At 69.6% G+C, this 15,309-nt stretch overlaps 7 protein-coding genes across 7 annotated transcripts; 2 read left to right on the forward strand and 5 right to left on the reverse strand.

Moving 5' to 3' along the window:
- Nucleotides 1–373: 373 nt before the first annotated feature.
- On the reverse strand, nucleotides 374–3,209 carry CHLNCDRAFT_134057 (hypothetical protein; the record flags this gene model as incomplete). The annotated part of the gene is made up of 5 exons (XM_005847769.1): nucleotides 374–683; nucleotides 851–1,365; nucleotides 1,589–2,487; nucleotides 2,644–2,950; nucleotides 3,057–3,209. 5 exons carry the CDS (start codon nucleotides 3,207–3,209, stop codon nucleotides 374–376), a joined length of 2,184 nt encoding a protein of 727 aa, XP_005847831.1.
- A 253-nt stretch (nucleotides 3,210–3,462) lies between these two features.
- Nucleotides 3,463–5,230, forward strand: CHLNCDRAFT_134058 (hypothetical protein; the record flags this gene model as incomplete). The annotated part of the gene is made up of 6 exons (XM_005847611.1): nucleotides 3,463–3,503; nucleotides 3,635–4,055; nucleotides 4,186–4,396; nucleotides 4,476–4,548; nucleotides 4,662–4,730; nucleotides 4,852–5,230. The coding sequence occupies 6 exons, from the start codon at nucleotides 3,463–3,465 to the stop codon at nucleotides 5,228–5,230; spliced, it is 1,194 nt and encodes a 397-aa protein (XP_005847673.1).
- A 685-nt stretch (nucleotides 5,231–5,915) lies between these two features.
- On the reverse strand, nucleotides 5,916–6,716 carry CHLNCDRAFT_17642 (hypothetical protein; the record flags this gene model as incomplete). The annotated part of the gene is made up of 4 exons (XM_005847770.1): nucleotides 5,916–6,014; nucleotides 6,170–6,258; nucleotides 6,426–6,549; nucleotides 6,636–6,716. Coding segments are annotated over 4 exons (393 nt in total), but the record flags the coding sequence as incomplete, so codon positions are not given.
- Nucleotides 6,717–7,674: 958 nt separating this feature from the next.
- CHLNCDRAFT_35462 (hypothetical protein) lies at nucleotides 7,675–9,368 on the reverse strand (the record flags this gene model as incomplete). The annotated part of the gene is made up of 5 exons (XM_005847771.1): nucleotides 7,675–7,764; nucleotides 8,076–8,231; nucleotides 8,389–8,604; nucleotides 8,807–8,989; nucleotides 9,210–9,368. The coding sequence occupies 5 exons, from the start codon at nucleotides 9,366–9,368 to the stop codon at nucleotides 7,675–7,677; spliced, it is 804 nt and encodes a 267-aa protein (XP_005847833.1).
- Nucleotides 9,369–11,255: 1,887 nt separating this feature from the next.
- CHLNCDRAFT_57885 (hypothetical protein) lies at nucleotides 11,256–12,358 on the reverse strand. Its single transcript, XM_005847772.1, has 4 exons — nucleotides 12,112–12,358; nucleotides 11,803–11,905; nucleotides 11,574–11,619; nucleotides 11,256–11,447 (listed from the first exon to the last, which is right to left on the reverse strand). The coding sequence occupies exons 1-4, from the start codon at nucleotides 12,233–12,235 to the stop codon at nucleotides 11,373–11,375; spliced, it is 348 nt and encodes a 115-aa protein (XP_005847834.1). The 5' UTR covers nucleotides 12,236–12,358; the 3' UTR covers nucleotides 11,256–11,372.
- Nucleotides 12,359–12,796: 438 nt separating this feature from the next.
- CHLNCDRAFT_134062 (hypothetical protein) lies at nucleotides 12,797–13,488 on the forward strand (the record flags this gene model as incomplete). The annotated part of the gene is made up of 3 exons (XM_005847612.1): nucleotides 12,797–12,874; nucleotides 13,040–13,152; nucleotides 13,320–13,488. The coding sequence occupies 3 exons, from the start codon at nucleotides 12,797–12,799 to the stop codon at nucleotides 13,486–13,488; spliced, it is 360 nt and encodes a 119-aa protein (XP_005847674.1).
- A 1,145-nt stretch (nucleotides 13,489–14,633) lies between these two features.
- On the reverse strand, nucleotides 14,634–15,171 carry CHLNCDRAFT_134063 (hypothetical protein; the record flags this gene model as incomplete). Its single annotated transcript, XM_005847773.1, has 2 exons — nucleotides 14,634–14,706; nucleotides 14,945–15,171. Coding segments are annotated over 2 exons (300 nt in total), but the record flags the coding sequence as incomplete, so codon positions are not given.
- Between the last annotated feature and the right edge of the window lie 138 nt (nucleotides 15,172–15,309).

The following is a 15,309-nucleotide window of genomic DNA, read 5'->3' on the forward strand; positions in this document are numbered from 1 at the left end:
TCCCACGCCGTTCGATCTCTTTTGCTTCGGCAGCAGGCTGCCGAACACAAGATAGACTGTGCCGAATCTGGATGGCCGAAGATGATCAAGAGACGCAACCATTCCGCATGCCTCTGTTGGCCCTATTCTCTGCTGAGCTGGCTGAGAAAGCCATCACGGCTGTCAGCAGTCAAGACTGCCCTCCAGGAATGCAGAGGATGTCCACAAAATCAATGTGCAGAGGAAATTGCACCCAGGAGCCACCGAGCTGCTGCTGCTGTCTCCCGCCCGGCGCCTTGGCGGCACAGAACAGCGGCACTTCTTGTCATTGCTGTTGCATGGCTCACATGGACCCCGACAGGCTTCCAGGCTACTCAACAACAGCATGCCCGCATCAGCCGGCTTGCTGCGCTGCCCCCGCCGCCGCCACATCCGCCAGGCGCAGCGACCCCGCCTGCCGCTGGTTGGCGCGCCGCGTGCCGCCAAAGTCACGCGCGTTGGTTTGGGCCGCCAGCCGGCTGCCAAACTGGATGGCTCGCTTGACCCGCTCCGCGGCGCGCGGCAGGCCCAGCCGGCGCAGGCAGGCGCGCAGCACGCGCTTGTCGCCGCGGCCGGGCGGCAGGCGGAGGTCGGCGACGTGCCACAGCGGCGCGCCCAGCACCGCGCCCACCAGCCCTTCGTCGAGGAACGGGTGCCGCGCTTCCCTGCACCCACGCCACGGCACTTGAGCACGGGGCGGGGGCGTGGGGGGCGGGCTTCATGCGGCCAGCGCTCAGGGCGGGGCGACGGCTGTCCACACCGGCAACCAGCCAGCACCTCTCCCCCCACGCACACTAACACCTACAGACAAACACATCAGGCTGGGCCCCACCTGCCGTGGTCTGCCACCAATCGGTCGTCGCGCCCCAGGTTGCGCAGCCAGAGGCGGCCCAGGTCCAGCCTCAGCTCCTCCTCCAGCCCCACCCACCCGCGGGCGCGGAAGGCGGTGCGGTGCCGCCCATACCCGCCGCACAGCTCGTCGGCGCCGTGCCCCAGCAGCACCACGCGCGCCGCGGAGCGGCAGCGCTGGCGGCAGCCCGCGGCCGCCGCCTCGGGCTGCTGCGCGGCAGGGGCAGGCTGGTGCGCCCCCTGCTGCTGCTGCCCTCCCCATGCCGCCTCGCTCTTCGGCGGCGCATCCCGCTGCTGCTGCTGCTGCTGCTCCTCCTGCCGCTCCTCCTCATGCTGCTGCTGCTGCTCGCCACCCTCTGGCTGCGACAGCACCCCCTCTCCCCGCGCCGCCAGCCACAGCGCGGCCCCAATGTTGAGATCCATGACCGTGTCGGCGGGGGCCAGCAGGCGCAGCAGGCGGCCCCGCGCCGCCTCCACATCCGCCAGGCGGCAGTCCACCTGCACGCATGCACGCATGCGACGGCGCGCTACTCAGGAGAGGGGCCGGCCTTCAGCAGGCAGGCTCTGCTGAAGGCGCACGGGGGGCGCCTGGGGGCCTGGGCGCGATGCAGGGCACCACGCACTGGAGGAGGCTGCTTCCCTCCCACCAACCATGAGCTCTTGCAGCCTAGCCCGGCCCATCCCAGCCCAGGCCCAGGCCTGCCCTCCTGCTCCCACCCACCTGGATCAGGCGCCAGGTGCGCCCAGGAGCCGCCGCCCGCAGCTCCTGCAGGGCATCCAGCGCCGCCCGGCGGTCGGGCGAGGTGCCGCCGTCAAAGCAGATGGAGGCGAGGTCGATGGGGGCTCCCGGTGGCAGCGCCTCGTGGGCAAGCGCCGCCAGCAGGGAGGAGTCGACGCCGCCGCTGAACAGGATGAGCAGTGGGGCGGGCGGCAGCAGCAGCAGCGGCGGCGCCAGCGGCGCGGCCGGCGACGCTGCGCCGGCTGGGCAGCCGCTGTCGGCTGGCCCGCTGGCGCCAGTGCGGGCGCTGCCGAACTGCAGGCCCTGCAGCAGCTGGCGGGCCTCCCCGTGCGCCTGCAGGCCCCCGCGTAGGCCGCTGCCGCCCGCTGCCGCCACAGGCGACTGCTGCTGCCGCTCCTCGATGCTTCCGCAGCGGGTTGCCACCGCCTGCCGCAGCGCCGCCATCACGGCATCCACCGTCAGCTCAAATGCCCGCTGCTCCTCGCCTTCATCGCACACCACCCCCAATGGAGGCCCGCCGCCGGCAGCTGCTGCTGCGCCTGCCTGCCCTGCCGTCGCTGCTGCACGCCCATCTCCGGCTGCTGCCGATGGCAGCGGGAAGCCCAGGGGTGGCTCCACAAGCTCTGGCGCCCGCTTGAACTCTGCCAGCCGCCGCATCCCGGGATCTGTCCACTCGTGGCGGTCATAGCGAGCTGCTGCCCGGCCGCTGCGGCTGCCGCCGTCACCAGCGGCAGCTGGGGGGGGCAGCTGCAGGCTGCAGATGCCGGGCGGCAGCTCCACAAAACCGCGAAACGGTACCGCTGGATTCAGCGGTGCCGACGAGCTGAGCATGAAGCGGCCGTCCTCTGGCCGGGGGAGGTGCAGCAGCAGGCTGCGGCGGCCTGCACGGCAGGGCAGCGCGAAGCGGGAGGCGCAAGGGATGCCCGGCGCGGCGGTGAGGCGTGCACGCAGGCGCAGCGCCTGCTGTCCTCCTTGTCCCGTATCTCGTGCACTTCAGGCGGCGCCACAGCCCGGCCTGGCCCCACCCACAAGCGCACCGATGGCGTCCCGCCCAAACCACAGCGTGCGCTCCGCAGCCTGCCAGAACACCAGCGCCCAGGGGCCCCGCAGCCCCGTCAGCAGCCGGGGCACCTCGTCCCCTGCAGCCTGGCTCAGCGCCTGGAGCAGCAGCTGGGCATCGTTGGCCAGGGGAGGCACCTCCAGCCCGCTGCCCGGGAACAGCTGTCCGTTGAAGAGCAGCACGCCGCCGGTGGCGCCGTCCAACAGCGGGCTGCGGCTGGGTGCTGCGCCCCGCAGCTGCAGCAGCGAGCCGTGGCAGCGCAGCACGGCGGCACCGCAGTGCACCTGCAGCGGCAAAACAGGCAGGCGAGAAATAATAGGCATGGGGCCCGTCTGCCACGCGTGCCCTGCCACCCGTCGAGGGGTGTCGCCGCCAGGCAGCGCCACCTACCGTGTGGCAGCCCTGTAAATCTGGCCCGCGACACCTCAGCCCCTCTTCAAAGTCTGCTGGCGCGGGACAAGCGGCCTCTGGGCCGCTGTGGGCTTCGCCAGAGCCGGCGTCCAACACATCTAGGCCGGTGGCAATCAAGAGGATGCCACACATGTAGACATGCCAATTGCATCAATACTGCACGCAATCCAGGCGTTCAACGCATGCATGCGCCCAGGTTTGCAATCCCAGTCACGTCCAGCGTGTCATCCCCAATGCCTCCCATCGCCCTGCATGGATCAGGTGCATCTTTCTGATTGGATGTCGCAATTGCAGGCCCCTGGGCACAGTTTGGTGACCCCTGATGGCGCGCCTCCAGTTGTTGCTGGCTGTGCTGGCTTGCCTAGCAACAGCTGTGCACGGCCTGATGCCGGAGCTCTCGCCAGAGCAGAGAGTGCACGCCTTCTTGTACTGCTGGCAAGAAGCCGCGCCTCCCGCCCGCGTCACGCCTCCCGCCCGCCTTGCACCTCCCGCCCCGCTCGACACCCTTCCCTTGCTCACCCCCGCCGCATTCCCCTTGCCCTCCTCCTCCTCCCCAGGTACGGCACCCCGGAGTTTGACGGCGCGTACCGCCACTGGGACCACCAAGTGCTGCCCCACTGGACCAAGGCGGTGAACCAGCAGCACCCCACCGTCGGCACGCGCTTCCGCCCGCCCCGCGAGCTGCACAGCCCGTTCTACCCGCTGGTGGGCCCCTACAGCAGCAGCGACCCCGCCACCGTGCGGCGCCAGCTGCTGGAGCTCAAGGCGGCGGGCGTGGGGGTGGTGGCGGCCTCGTGGTGGGGGCCCTCCTGGCGCAATGGCAGCACCGACTCGCAGGGTGTGTCCACTGACGCCGCCCTGCCGCTGCTGCTGCGGGTGGCGGAGGAGGTGGGGGTGGAGGTTGCTTTCCACCTGGAGCCCTACCCGGGCCGCTCGGCGGCCACCACACGCGAAGACCTGGCGTACCTCGCCCGCAGGGTGAGGGGTCGGCCGGCAGGCCAGGCACGCCACCGCAGCCAGCTCTTGAGCTGGCCCGCCCCTGCTCTTGCGCCCGCCAGCTGCTGCTCCGCCGATGCATTGCCGCCGCGCGTGCCCTCCCTTGCCCCAGGTCGGCGCCTCACCGGCGGTGCTCAGGGTGGGCGGCCTCCCGCTGTATTATGTGTACGACTCATACCACATACCTCCCCAGGACTGGTCCCGCCTGCTGACGCCCGGGGGCGCCCTGAGCCTGCGGGGCACAGAGGCAGACGGCCTCTTCATCGGCCTGTGGCTCAACAGAGACGATGGCGACTCGCAGCTGCTGCCGGGAGGGTTCGATGGTGAGCAGGGGAATGAACCAGACTGGAAAGGCTTGCATGCGAAACAGTTGGCTGGTCCTCCACCTCCGGACACCTGCAGGGTTCTACACCTACTTTGCCAGCGATGCGGTGTCATACGGAGCAGACCCGCGCAACTGGGCTGGCCTGAGCAGGTGAGGGAGAGGGCTGAGGCCCTGGCATGCTTGCCTCAGGTTGCCTCAGGCCCCTCGGTCCCGCCACCCCAACACTGCTGCTACCTGCCTGCTTCCTCAATTTGCCCATACAGCTGGGCCCAGCAGCACGGCAAGCTGTTCATCGCCAGCGTAGGACCAGGTTACGACGACACACGCATTAGGTGGGAGAGAAGGCGGCGCGGGTGTATGCCGCAGCGCTTGCTCGCCATCGGGATACCGCTGCCTGGCAGCTGGGACCGGCAGAGGCACCACACCGGTGGCTGTTCCTGGCCTTCCCTGCAGGCCCTGGAACGCCGCAGCGACGCGGCCGCGGCAAGGAGGAGCGGTGTACCGGCGCTCCTGGGATGCCGCCCTGGCAGTGCAGCCCTGGGCCGTCTCCATCACCTCATACAATGAGTGGGGCGAGGGTACCCAGATCGAGCCCGCCAGGGTTTTTGGTGACACCAGCGGCAGCAGCAGCAGCAGCGGTGGCGGCAGCAGCGGCGGCAGCAGCGGGAGCACTGAGTATGAGACGTACGGCGCTACAGCTGGGCAGGATGAGTGGCTTTATTTGAACTTGACTCTGCAGTACTCGCAGCTACTGGCGCAGTGGCAAGGCCGGGGGCAGCAGCAGGGAGGCACACCCCAGGCGCCTGGTGCCGGCACGCACTCGGAGTTGTGACTGGCAGCTGTGCCTGCCTGGCCACGGGCAATGGCAATGTGCTTAAACATGCAAACATGCCGCCTGCATTTGGGCTGTGGCTCGGCAAAACGAAGGAAATGGTGTAGAAGGAGCGAATCAGTGTTGTGAAAGCGAGAACAAAAGTGCTGGCAGTGCTGGGGGGAACTAGGAAGGTGCGGCAAGTGCAGCAAGCACCTAGCCGTTGGCAGTCTGCTGATCAGGTTGCTGTTCGAGGAAAGATGCCCTGTACGGCTGCTTGCTCTTGCATGCTGGGCGGCACCCCAGTCGGGGTGTGCAGCACCAGGGGATGGTGGCCAGACGCTGCCGCGACAGTGCTGGCCTAGCTGGTTGCAGCCGACACGCCTGTGGGCGCCTCTGCCTCCTCAAAGCCCTCCCCTCCATTTGCTGCTGGTTCTGCGGCGTCGCCACTGGCGGCAGCGGCCTCCTCGGCGGCAGCAGCGGGCACAGCCTCCTCGGCCGGCTCGGCAGGAGCAGCCGGCTGTGGCACCTGCAACGGTGCGGGGGGACAGCACGGCGATGTGAGCGCAGGTGGCGGGCCCCTGTGAATGGAGGCGTGAGGAAGCTCACAAACCACGCCGCAGCGGCGCTGCTGGGCGCTGGGCTGTGCAGCAACCGGTACGCAGGGTGTGCTGCAATAGGCGTGCACGCCACCACCGCCTCCTGCCTCCTGCCTCACCGGCACCAGCTCATACTCCACCAGGCTCAGGTTGAAATCTGCCTTGGGCGTGAAGCTGTGCCCGCTGGCCGCCTCCATCTTGCCCCACTGCAGGCGGCAGGCAGGCAGGCAGGCGGGGAGGTTAGGGAAGGCAGCAGGCGGGGAGCAGACGGCTGATCGGAACATCCCAGGGAGTACCAGCGAGGGTTGGCAGTCTTGCATGCGGGGCAGCACCGCCAGCGGAGCACTGAGCCCGCACCCACCTGGTTGACTGCCAGGCGCATGCTGCCGCGGAACATGTCGATCTTGGCGTTGCGCAGCGTCACGTAGCTGCCAGGCTTCATCAGCTCCACTGCAGGTAGCAGCATTGGCAGGTGGCAGGCACGCGTGGCGGCGAGTCGGCCGGCAGCACGGCGGTGGGCAGGGCGCACAGCTGGCTTCCCGGCGCTGGCAAGAATGCCACCTGCGGTGATGGCACACAGGCAGAGGCTGCAACAGGCAAGGCAGCCTGGCACCCACCCTGCTCGTTGCGGGCGGTGAGCAGGATGGTGCCGGTCTCGTCGCCGACAGTGCACTCCGCCACCTTTTGCGGCTTCAGCGGCCCTCGAGCTGGCTTGTCTACCACCACCTTGGAGTCCACCACCTGCAGGCAGAGCGGCTGATCGTGCTGAGATGGGAGCCGGTTTAGCGCGTGGGAGCGGGTCAACGCCTGCACGCTCAATGCCGCACCTTCACTACCAGATTATGACCAGAGGTGTCGGGCCTCAGCTGCTCCACCTTGCCAAACACGGGTGCGCGCTTCTCCGGCGGCCCCATGCTCGCTGCTGCTGCTGCAAGTCTCTGGCACGCCCTGGCCTCGTGGTGTTTATAGATCACAAGGCAGGGCAGAATGGGAGCGGGTAACATGCACTGGATAGATAGACACTGCGCAGCGCAGCACGCAGCGTGCTGCCGCCGGCCGCATCCTTAGAGAGTTGCGTCTGTCAAGCGTTGCGTCTGTCAAGCAGGGCACTGGCAGAGAGGAAGATGCGTCGCCAGTAAAGACCAGCATACCCTCTGCGGCAACGTTCTAGGCCCCAGAAGCAGTCGGTGCTGGCCCGCCGCTGCCGCCGTGTCCCAACACCGCCCTGCCATCTAGGCCTGCCATGCAGCAACTATACGCCTGCCTTACATCCCGAGCAGCAGCGCTCGGAAGGAATCGTCGCCTTGGCGGACACATAAAAACCGCGCGAGGAATGAATGTTATACAGCGTAAGGGCCCTGGGTTGGCATGACGATGTGCCATAGGGGGGCATGGGGCGCGCGCTCGCCACTGTCGGCGCCGCTGCCACAAGCCAGGCGGTGAGTCCTGAGGCCAGGCAAGCGGCGCGTCGGTGTGCGGGCGGCGGTGGCGGGTGAGGGTAAGTAAGAAGAAGAGCTGAGGAGGAGGCTGCTGCTGGGTGGTATGGCAGGAAAACTGGGTGGACAGTCGATTGATAGACGGGGCAGGCGGGGGTAGGACACAGGGGGACCGCACCAATAAAATGTGGCATTTCAAGCTATGCTAGCAGAGAGGGGGGGAGCAGACTGGATTAGAGAAGAGAGTGGGTTGGCCTACCGAGCGCAGGCGGCGGCGGGCGGCCGCGCCGCGCCCCGGAGGGCTTCCTACGGGGTGCTGGGGCGCACGTGTCATTCCTTGCTGAAGAGGGGTGGCTGCAGGCGGCCGCAATAGCCGCCGCCGCGCCAAACTTACGCTGCTGCTGCCAGCTGTCGCCGGCGCCGCCGCTGGTCAGTAGGTGACCAGCTGGCCCACGCGGCTGGGCGAGCGCAGCTTGCGGATGGCCTTGGCCTCGATCTGGCGGATGCGCTCGCGCGTGACCTGCGCCAGGCAGGCGGCAGGGGCGGGGGCAGGGGCGCGGGGCGTCAGCGCACGTGCAGCGGCAGCGCAGTGGGGGAGGTGTGGACTCGCTACATAACGCGCCGGGGCGGGCGGCCCCGGTGGCACGTCTCAAACGCGGCCCTGGTGCGGCCTTGCTGTGGGCGGGGTGCGGCCCGGCTGCTGACCGGGCAGGGCGCAACAGCCTCATGTGTGTGTCGACCCCGCCGGGGCCTCCAGCGCGCTCACTAAATAGCAGGCGCCCTCCACCACCACCAGCCCTCCCTCCCGCTCCCCTCCTTGCATGCGCTCACATTGAAGGCCCTGCCCACTTCCTCCAACGTCTTCTCCTCCCCGTCGTCCAGCCCGTAGCGCATCTTGATGATGCCGCACTCGCGCTCCGTCAGCGTCAGCAGCACGTGGTTCAGGTCCTCCTTCATCATGCGGTGGTGCGCCAGCTCAGCGGGGTCCTCCTGAGCGGGTGGGCGGGGAGGGGAGGGCAGAGCAGGCAGGGTGAGGAGGGGGCGGGATGCCAGGAGGGTCCGGGATGCCGGGAGGAAGCGGGATGGGTAGCAGGGGACAGCCGGGCACGGGCAGCAGCAGCGGCGAGCGCCGCCCGCGGCTCACCTCCTCCCCAACCTCCTCCACCCACTGCTCGCCGGGCGCCTTGGCGTCGACGGAGCCTGCCCCCAGCGTGGGCACGCCGTCGCGGCTGGTGGGCGCGCGGAACGACTTGTACAGCGCCATGAGCTTGGAGTGGGTGAGGCCGCAGCGGTCTGCCACGGCCTGCGGCGCGGGCAGCAGGCCCGTCTCGTCCCACAGCGCCTGCTCCGCGCGCCGCACCTGCGGCACGGGCAGAGACAGCAGGGGCTCGGCGGTCGGCGGTCGGCACATGGGGGGCATGTGCCCCTCGGGGCACGCAGCCAGCAAGCACGCGCGAGGGTTGCGTCGGCGGCTGCCGGGCCGGGGCAGCAACGGTCCACTGCCACCACTGCCGCCACCCCCACCGCCGCCACCACCACCACCACCCCACCACCCGCCTCACCTTGCCCATGGCCTCATGCAGATGCACGGGCAGGCGCACGACGCGGGCCTGGTCGGAGATGGCGCGCGTGACCGACTGGCGGATCCACCAGTGCGCATAGGCTGGAGTAACTTGAAGCCTTGTGGAGGCGTCAAACTTGTCCACCGCGCGCTGCAGGCCCACCATGCCCTCCGCTACCAGGTCCTGTGGGGGCGGGACAAGGGCGGGGCGGGGCAGGAGCAAGGTGGGCGTGCAGGCCGGGGCAGGCTGCCGCGCGGGCTGCCGCGCAGGCTGCAGGCACGCTGCTGCGACTGGTGCCTGTGCCCTGCCGCGCACTGTGTGCCTCCTGCCCACGCCAGCCTCCCCTCCCTCCCTCCCTGCCTGCCTGCTCCCTCCCTCCCCCGCGGCAACGGCGGCTGCTCACCTGCAGCGCCAGCCCTCGCCCCACATACTTCTTGGCGATGCTGACCACCAGGCGCATGTTGCAGTTGACCATGTGCTCGCGCGCCTGCAGGCCCAGCGCCAGCCGCCGCCGCACCTCCGCGCCGTCTGCCACGCCCGCCGCCGCCGCCCACTCGCCCATCTCGGGCGCGCGGCGGCGGTCGCGGCGGAAGCGCTGCGCCACCTCAATCAGCTCCTGCCTGTCCACCACCATGCCCGCCAGCCGCCGCTCCTGCTCCGTGGTGAGCAGGGAGGAGGTGGAGATGGAGCGCATGAAGGCGAGGGGCTCGGCCTCCAGGCTGGCCGCCGCCGCCGCGCGCCGGCTCAGCCCCGCCGCCAGCCCGCCCTTGCCCTTGACCACGGGCGTGGCGCGGCCCCACTGCCGCGCGCGCTGCGTGCGCGCCGCGCTGTGCAGCGCCGCCCCGCTGAAGGGCACCGCGCCGCTGCTGCTGCCGACCACGCTCGCACCGGCCGGCTCGCCGCCAGAGGCGCGGCTGCTAATGGTGGGCAGCTTGGCCGCCGCCGCCGCCGCCGCCGCCGCCGCCGCCGCTACCACCGCGTCCCTGCCTGCTGCTGCTGCCGAGGTGCTGGCGGCGCTGCGCCCCGCCCGGGTGGACCCCGTGGTGCCCTTGGCCTTGATGCGCTTGGCCCGAGCGCGCTGCTCCACCTTCCGCCGCCGCTCATCCTCCTTGCGCCGCTGCTCCTCCAGGCGAGCCAGGTCCTCCTCCTGCAGGCAGGCGGAACAGGGCGGGCAGGATGCGCGGGGCGCAAGCTAGGTCAAGCCGGGCCAGCCGAGGCGGCGCCAGGCAAGGGACACCCGGCCGCGCTGCACGCCCTTGCTGCTCACCGTTAGCATGCCAAGCTCGCTAGTGCTGGCCACGGCGGAGTCCAGCTCGCTGGCCAGGCCCTCCATGTCGTCCAGCAGGCTGAAGATGTCCTCCAGCGCAGAGTCGGCGTCGGAGGCGGCGGGCGGCGACGCCACCGCCACCGCGCCCGCCGCGTCCTCGCTCGCCTCGGCCAGCGACATCTGGAACGACTTCTCCAGGCGCTGCACCTCCTGGAGCAAGAAGCCCTGGGGAGGCTGCTGCTGCTGCTGGTGCTGCGCTGCCGGCTGGCCCACCTCCTGCGGCAGGGCTGAGAAGGCGGCGGCCGCGTGCGGGAGCGCCGCAGGGGGCTGCACCGGCTTGCGCAGCGGGCCGTCGCCGCCCACCAGGGACAGCTTGGCCACGGTTGTGGCGCAGCGAGTTCTCGTGGCCCTCAGTGAATGCCGCCTGGTGGAGGCCAGCACTGCGGCGCCCAGGCAGCCGCTGGCTGCTGCCGCCGTCGTTTGCATTGTGGAATGACTCAACTAGTGGAATGTGCTAGCCCACGAAACAGGAGCGTGGGTGTGGTGCGCGCGCACAGCCCTGCGCCGGGTTCTGCCGCCCCGCTGCGTCACAGGCACCCCAGGTGGTTCAACCTGAAGGGTGAGAGGGCGATGAGGGCGAGGCGGGGAGTTTTGTGGGCGTGGGGCAGAGGGACAGGGCGCCTGGGACTAAGCCGCTGTCGACGCCTGCCGTCGATGGAAACCTTGCTAGACAGGACCCGCACGCACTGCCAAAGCGTGCCGATCAACCAGTTTGGCAATCCTGGGGGCGCAGCCAGCACAGGCCTCACAAACCCTGCTCGCTCTGGCGGCGCGCTGCAGCACGTGGGGCACAGCAGGTGCCCCCTACCAGGGCACACGTTGCACCAGGGCTCCCCAGGACCCTCCCAGAGCCTTCCTGCACCTCACGGTTCGTTTTGGGGGAGCTGCCAGCAACAATGCGCCTAGTGTGGACGTTTCACAAGGCGCCGCCATCTGGCGGTCGGGCCAACTGCTGGCCGCTCGTCTCTCCTGCAGCAGTGGGGTGTTCGCTATGGAAGTCTTGCTACAATACAGATGACACTGATTGTTCATTTTCCAGGATGCCTGGCAGCAATCGAGGAGCCTGGCGAGCGCCCGTGTGGCGTCGGGCCGCTGGTTATTACCGCAACCCCCACCAAACCAGCAGAGTGGTGTGTTACAGTGTGGGGCTGCTTGCAAGCAGCCACATGGCATCAGTTTGGTACACAGCTTGACCAACGGGGTGGCAGGCGCGGAGCCCGCGCGCCTCGGCCCAGCACATCAGTGCTCCTCGCCATGGCTGCCGTGCTCCTCCTCGTGAGCAATCTCGTGCTCCAGGTGCGCCGCGGGGCCATACTGCACGAAGGGACGGGCCAGGAGCGTGAAAGGCAGGTTTCACGCTACGTGTGCGGCTCAGGCGGGCAGGACAGGCAGGACCGGCATGCACCGAAAGAGAGCAGCTGGGCCGTCGGTCGGGCTCACCACGAAGTGGTCAAAGTCGTGGTAGAAGCGGTACAGCACCCAGAACCTGCAGGTGCAGGGTGATGTGGGCAGGCAGAGAGGTGTGGGGCAAGGTGCAGGGGCTGCGGCAGCAACTGTGGGCAGCAATCCGGGGCCTGCTGGGTCACAGCTTCTACGGCTGTGCTTCAGGTCTGCCCCTGCTGCTGGATGGCCCACCCCCCCTGCTCCGCCTGCAGGCTTGGACGCTCACCACATGAGGCCCGCAAACCCCTGGCCGGTGTACTTGTGCCAGCTTGCGGCCTTGTGGATGGTGAGGCCCTCGTGGGTCACGCTATCGTGGTGGCCGTGACCGCCTGCAAAAGGGAGCAGAACCGCAGCGGTGCGGAAAGAATGAATAGCTGACAATAGGAAGGACAGGCAGCAGCTCCTGTGGCAGGGATGCCTGCTTCAAACAGCACCGTGTGTCCGGCACCGCTCCGCCCCGCCTGGCCACCGCCCGCCCCCGTGGCGCCACTGCCCCACGCCCCCTCTCGGGCCTCCGCCGCTGTCCTGCGCCCACCTGCCGCAAAGCCACGCGTCTGCTGGCCGCCCTGCTTGGCTGCCCGGGCCAGCTGGCCCTCCTGGCGCAGCAAGTTGCGGGTGGCCTGTGCGCAGGCGCCCGCTGCCCTGGCCCAGGACGCCATCTCGGGAAGGTGCGATCAGCAGCCCCACAGCCTGCTCCGCCCCTCACTCCTTGGCAGCAGGGCTCGCGGAGCTGGGGAGTTTCTTCAGCACGACAGCGGTGCTTTGAGGAGGACGCTGCAGCCGATCCACCTATGCTGGGGCACCGGGTGGGGCCGCAGCGCCCATGAAGGGAGCAGGTAGAAGGGAGGAATAGGCGGCACGCAGTGGAGGCGATTTGCAGGGTTTGGCGCCCAAATTGGGCCACTGCGAGCATCAGCCGATTCTCCATTGAGCCTCTGCCCGCCCCTGCCGCTTCCCCGTTGATCGGCCTTCCCGCATCCCTCCCAGGCTCTCTGGCTGTCCAGACGCATTGCCTGCCGCCAGTAAGTGGCCGTAGTGTTGATGCAAGTGAGCCCCGTCATGGCTGCCGCTGCCGTTGCCCTGTTGTTGCGCCACCGCCCGCCGCCACCGCACCTGTTGACCTCCCGCCGCCGCTGGCTCCTCTTGCCAATTTGATTTGTGATCCCACCGGTGTGCTGTGACTGACAGGCCGTGAGCGTGGCTGCCGCAGAGGACGTGCCATGGCGGAGGAGGAGAAGCGGCAGATCGCGCGCACCCTGAAGCAGGAGTATGACGAGAAGCAGGCCCGCCTGCGGAACGTGGGTCGCATGGCAGCCTTGCCCTGCCAGCTGTGCTGAGGGAATTCCTGTGCACACACAGGCTGCGAGGACGCACCAGCTCTCCTTGACCTCATGCCGCCGCCATGCACTCTCCCCACCCGACGACCCTCGCCCCGTGCCCCTCCCCACTCCCCTCTGCTGCAGCTGGAGCAGCAGAAGCGGGCGGTGGAGGCCAGCCTGCGGCGAGCGGCCTTCACCGCGGCACAGCTGGATGAGATGCCCGAAGACGTGCGCACCTACCGCGCTGTGGGCAAGGCGTGAGTGCAGGCGGGCCTGCCAGGGCTCAGCCCTGCATCCCGGTACCCCCTGCCAGACGCTGGCTGGAGCAGAGACGCGTGGTGGTCCAGCCAGCTCGGCCCTTGCGCCTGTAGCCCTCTGCCTGCTGATGCAGCTGCCCGCCTGCCCGCCGCCCCGCCTCGTGCAGCTACTTCCTGCAGCCCAAGTCTGCCATCATGGGCCACCTGGAGGAGGCGGTGCGCGGCAGCGACGGCGAGCTGAAGAAGCTGAGCAGCAGCCGCGAGGCGCTGGCCAAGGCCGCGGACAGCCTGCGGGGAGAGCTGACGGAAGTGGTCGCTTCGCTGCGCCGCGGCTGACCCGCCCCCCGTCCCCCTGCTCCCCGCTTGCCTGCCTGTGTTTGCTGCGCGCCCGCCGCTCTGCTGCATGCTGCCTCCAATGCTCTCCGCTTCTTGCTGCCGCTCCGGTATGATGCCTGCCCAGCACCTAGAGGCCCTAGAGGCCGCTCCAACTGCAGTGCTGTTACACGCAGTGCTCCGAGCACGCCACTAGGGGGGCGACAGGCAATGGAAGAGGCATGGGGGGTGGGGGGGGGGCAATCATCAACCGGCAGCAGCATGGCATCTTGGCAAAAAGGGGGTGGGGGAGAGATGCCCATGCTGGGAGGCAGGAACAGAGGGAGACAAGACATGAGCAAAACATGGGAGGAGAGGGGCAGGCGCACACACACTCAGGGGGGGAGCATATAGATGGGGCAAGCGGAGCAACATGTGCAGCGCCGACCAAGGTGTCGGCAGGTGCATTGGCCGAGCGCCGACAGCAGGGGTTGTGTACAGGAGCGCAGCGTGGGCAGCAGGGATGGCGGCGGCAAGGGCAGCCGCACGTCCCGCTGGCTGCACTCCTTGCCAGTGCAAAAGGGGGGGGGCAAATGAAATGGGGCTGCCCCAGCGCGCGCGCGCGGCGGCGTGCGCCGACGCGTCGCCTATGTGGCCGCCGCGCCGCCGGGGCACGCCGCACAGCGCCGCCTGGGCCGGCTGGCTCCTCGCTCGGCCGCCGGGGCAGGTCCAGTCCAGAGGTCACAGTGCGGATCCAGAACAGGGCAGGGAGGGTGGGTGGGGCTGGCGCGGGGCGCGCGGGATGCGGCCCAAGGGGGAGCAGGCGGCGGCCGCCGCCCAGCCCTGCTCCCCGCCACGCCGCGCCTCAGCAGGGCCGCCTCCTCACGCCTTGATATCAACCAGCTTGATGACTGCAGCGGGGGCGTGGCGGCGCGCGCAGGCGAGGCGGCGTTGAGCGCCAGCTGGCAGCAGCAGCGCGGAGCTGGACCGGGGCGCAGCCTGCGGCCGGCCAGCGATCGGGCCCTGGCATAGCCCTCCGCGCCCTGCCCTCTCCGAGCGCTGCTCCAGCCGTGCCCAGCACAGCCGTGACCAGGGCAGCCAGCCCCAGAAGCCCACCCACCCGAGGCGTTTCGGATGCGGTGCAGCGCCACCACTCAGTCCCCGGGGCGTCACAGGTTCATGTCCTTGGCGTGCTCCAGCGCCGCCTGCAGGATCTCGTCGGTGGTGTCGCTGTCGCTGGCCCTGCGGGTGGGAGGGAGGGGAGGGGGAGGGGGCAGGGAGGGGAGAGGGTGGGACAATCAGGAAGGGGTGGCACGGGCAGGGAGAGGGAGGGAGGGGGCGGAGGGCCGGGCAAGGGAACAGATAGCAGCAGGGCAGGCGCGGCGGCACGCGGCTCGAACCGGCCACGCCCGCAGCCACACCCACGCCCGCATCCCCACCCGGCACGGCACCCCCACCCGGCACCCCCGCCCCAGCCCACCTGGCGGAGCCCTCTGCCAGGATGGGCACGAGGCCGCGCGAGGACAGGCACTGGCGCGCGGGCGCCTCAGAGGAGCACTGCCACGTCAGGTTGTCGGTGGTCAGCACCGGCACCACCACGGTCAGGATGGGCACCGTGGGGCGGTACTTGGCCACCAGGCGCGCCGTGGCGCCCCCCCGCGTCAGCACCACCACCAGGCTCGCCTGCACCTTGTGCGCGGTGCGCACCTGCGCCGCAGCGGGGTGGTGTGTGTGTGTGTGGGAGAGGGGCAGGTGGAGGGGGCAGGTGGAGGGTTCCAGCCAGCGGCGGCGGCTCCACCACCGTGCCAGAGCGCAGGCCAAAGACCCGGCAGCAGGCCCCCCAAT

This window comes from Chlorella variabilis (genome assembly GCF_000147415.1).
Source record: "Chlorella variabilis unplaced genomic scaffold CHLNCscaffold_10, whole genome shotgun sequence".
In the NCBI taxonomy this organism is placed as follows: Eukaryota; Viridiplantae; Chlorophyta; class Trebouxiophyceae; order Chlorellales; family Chlorellaceae; genus Chlorella; species Chlorella variabilis.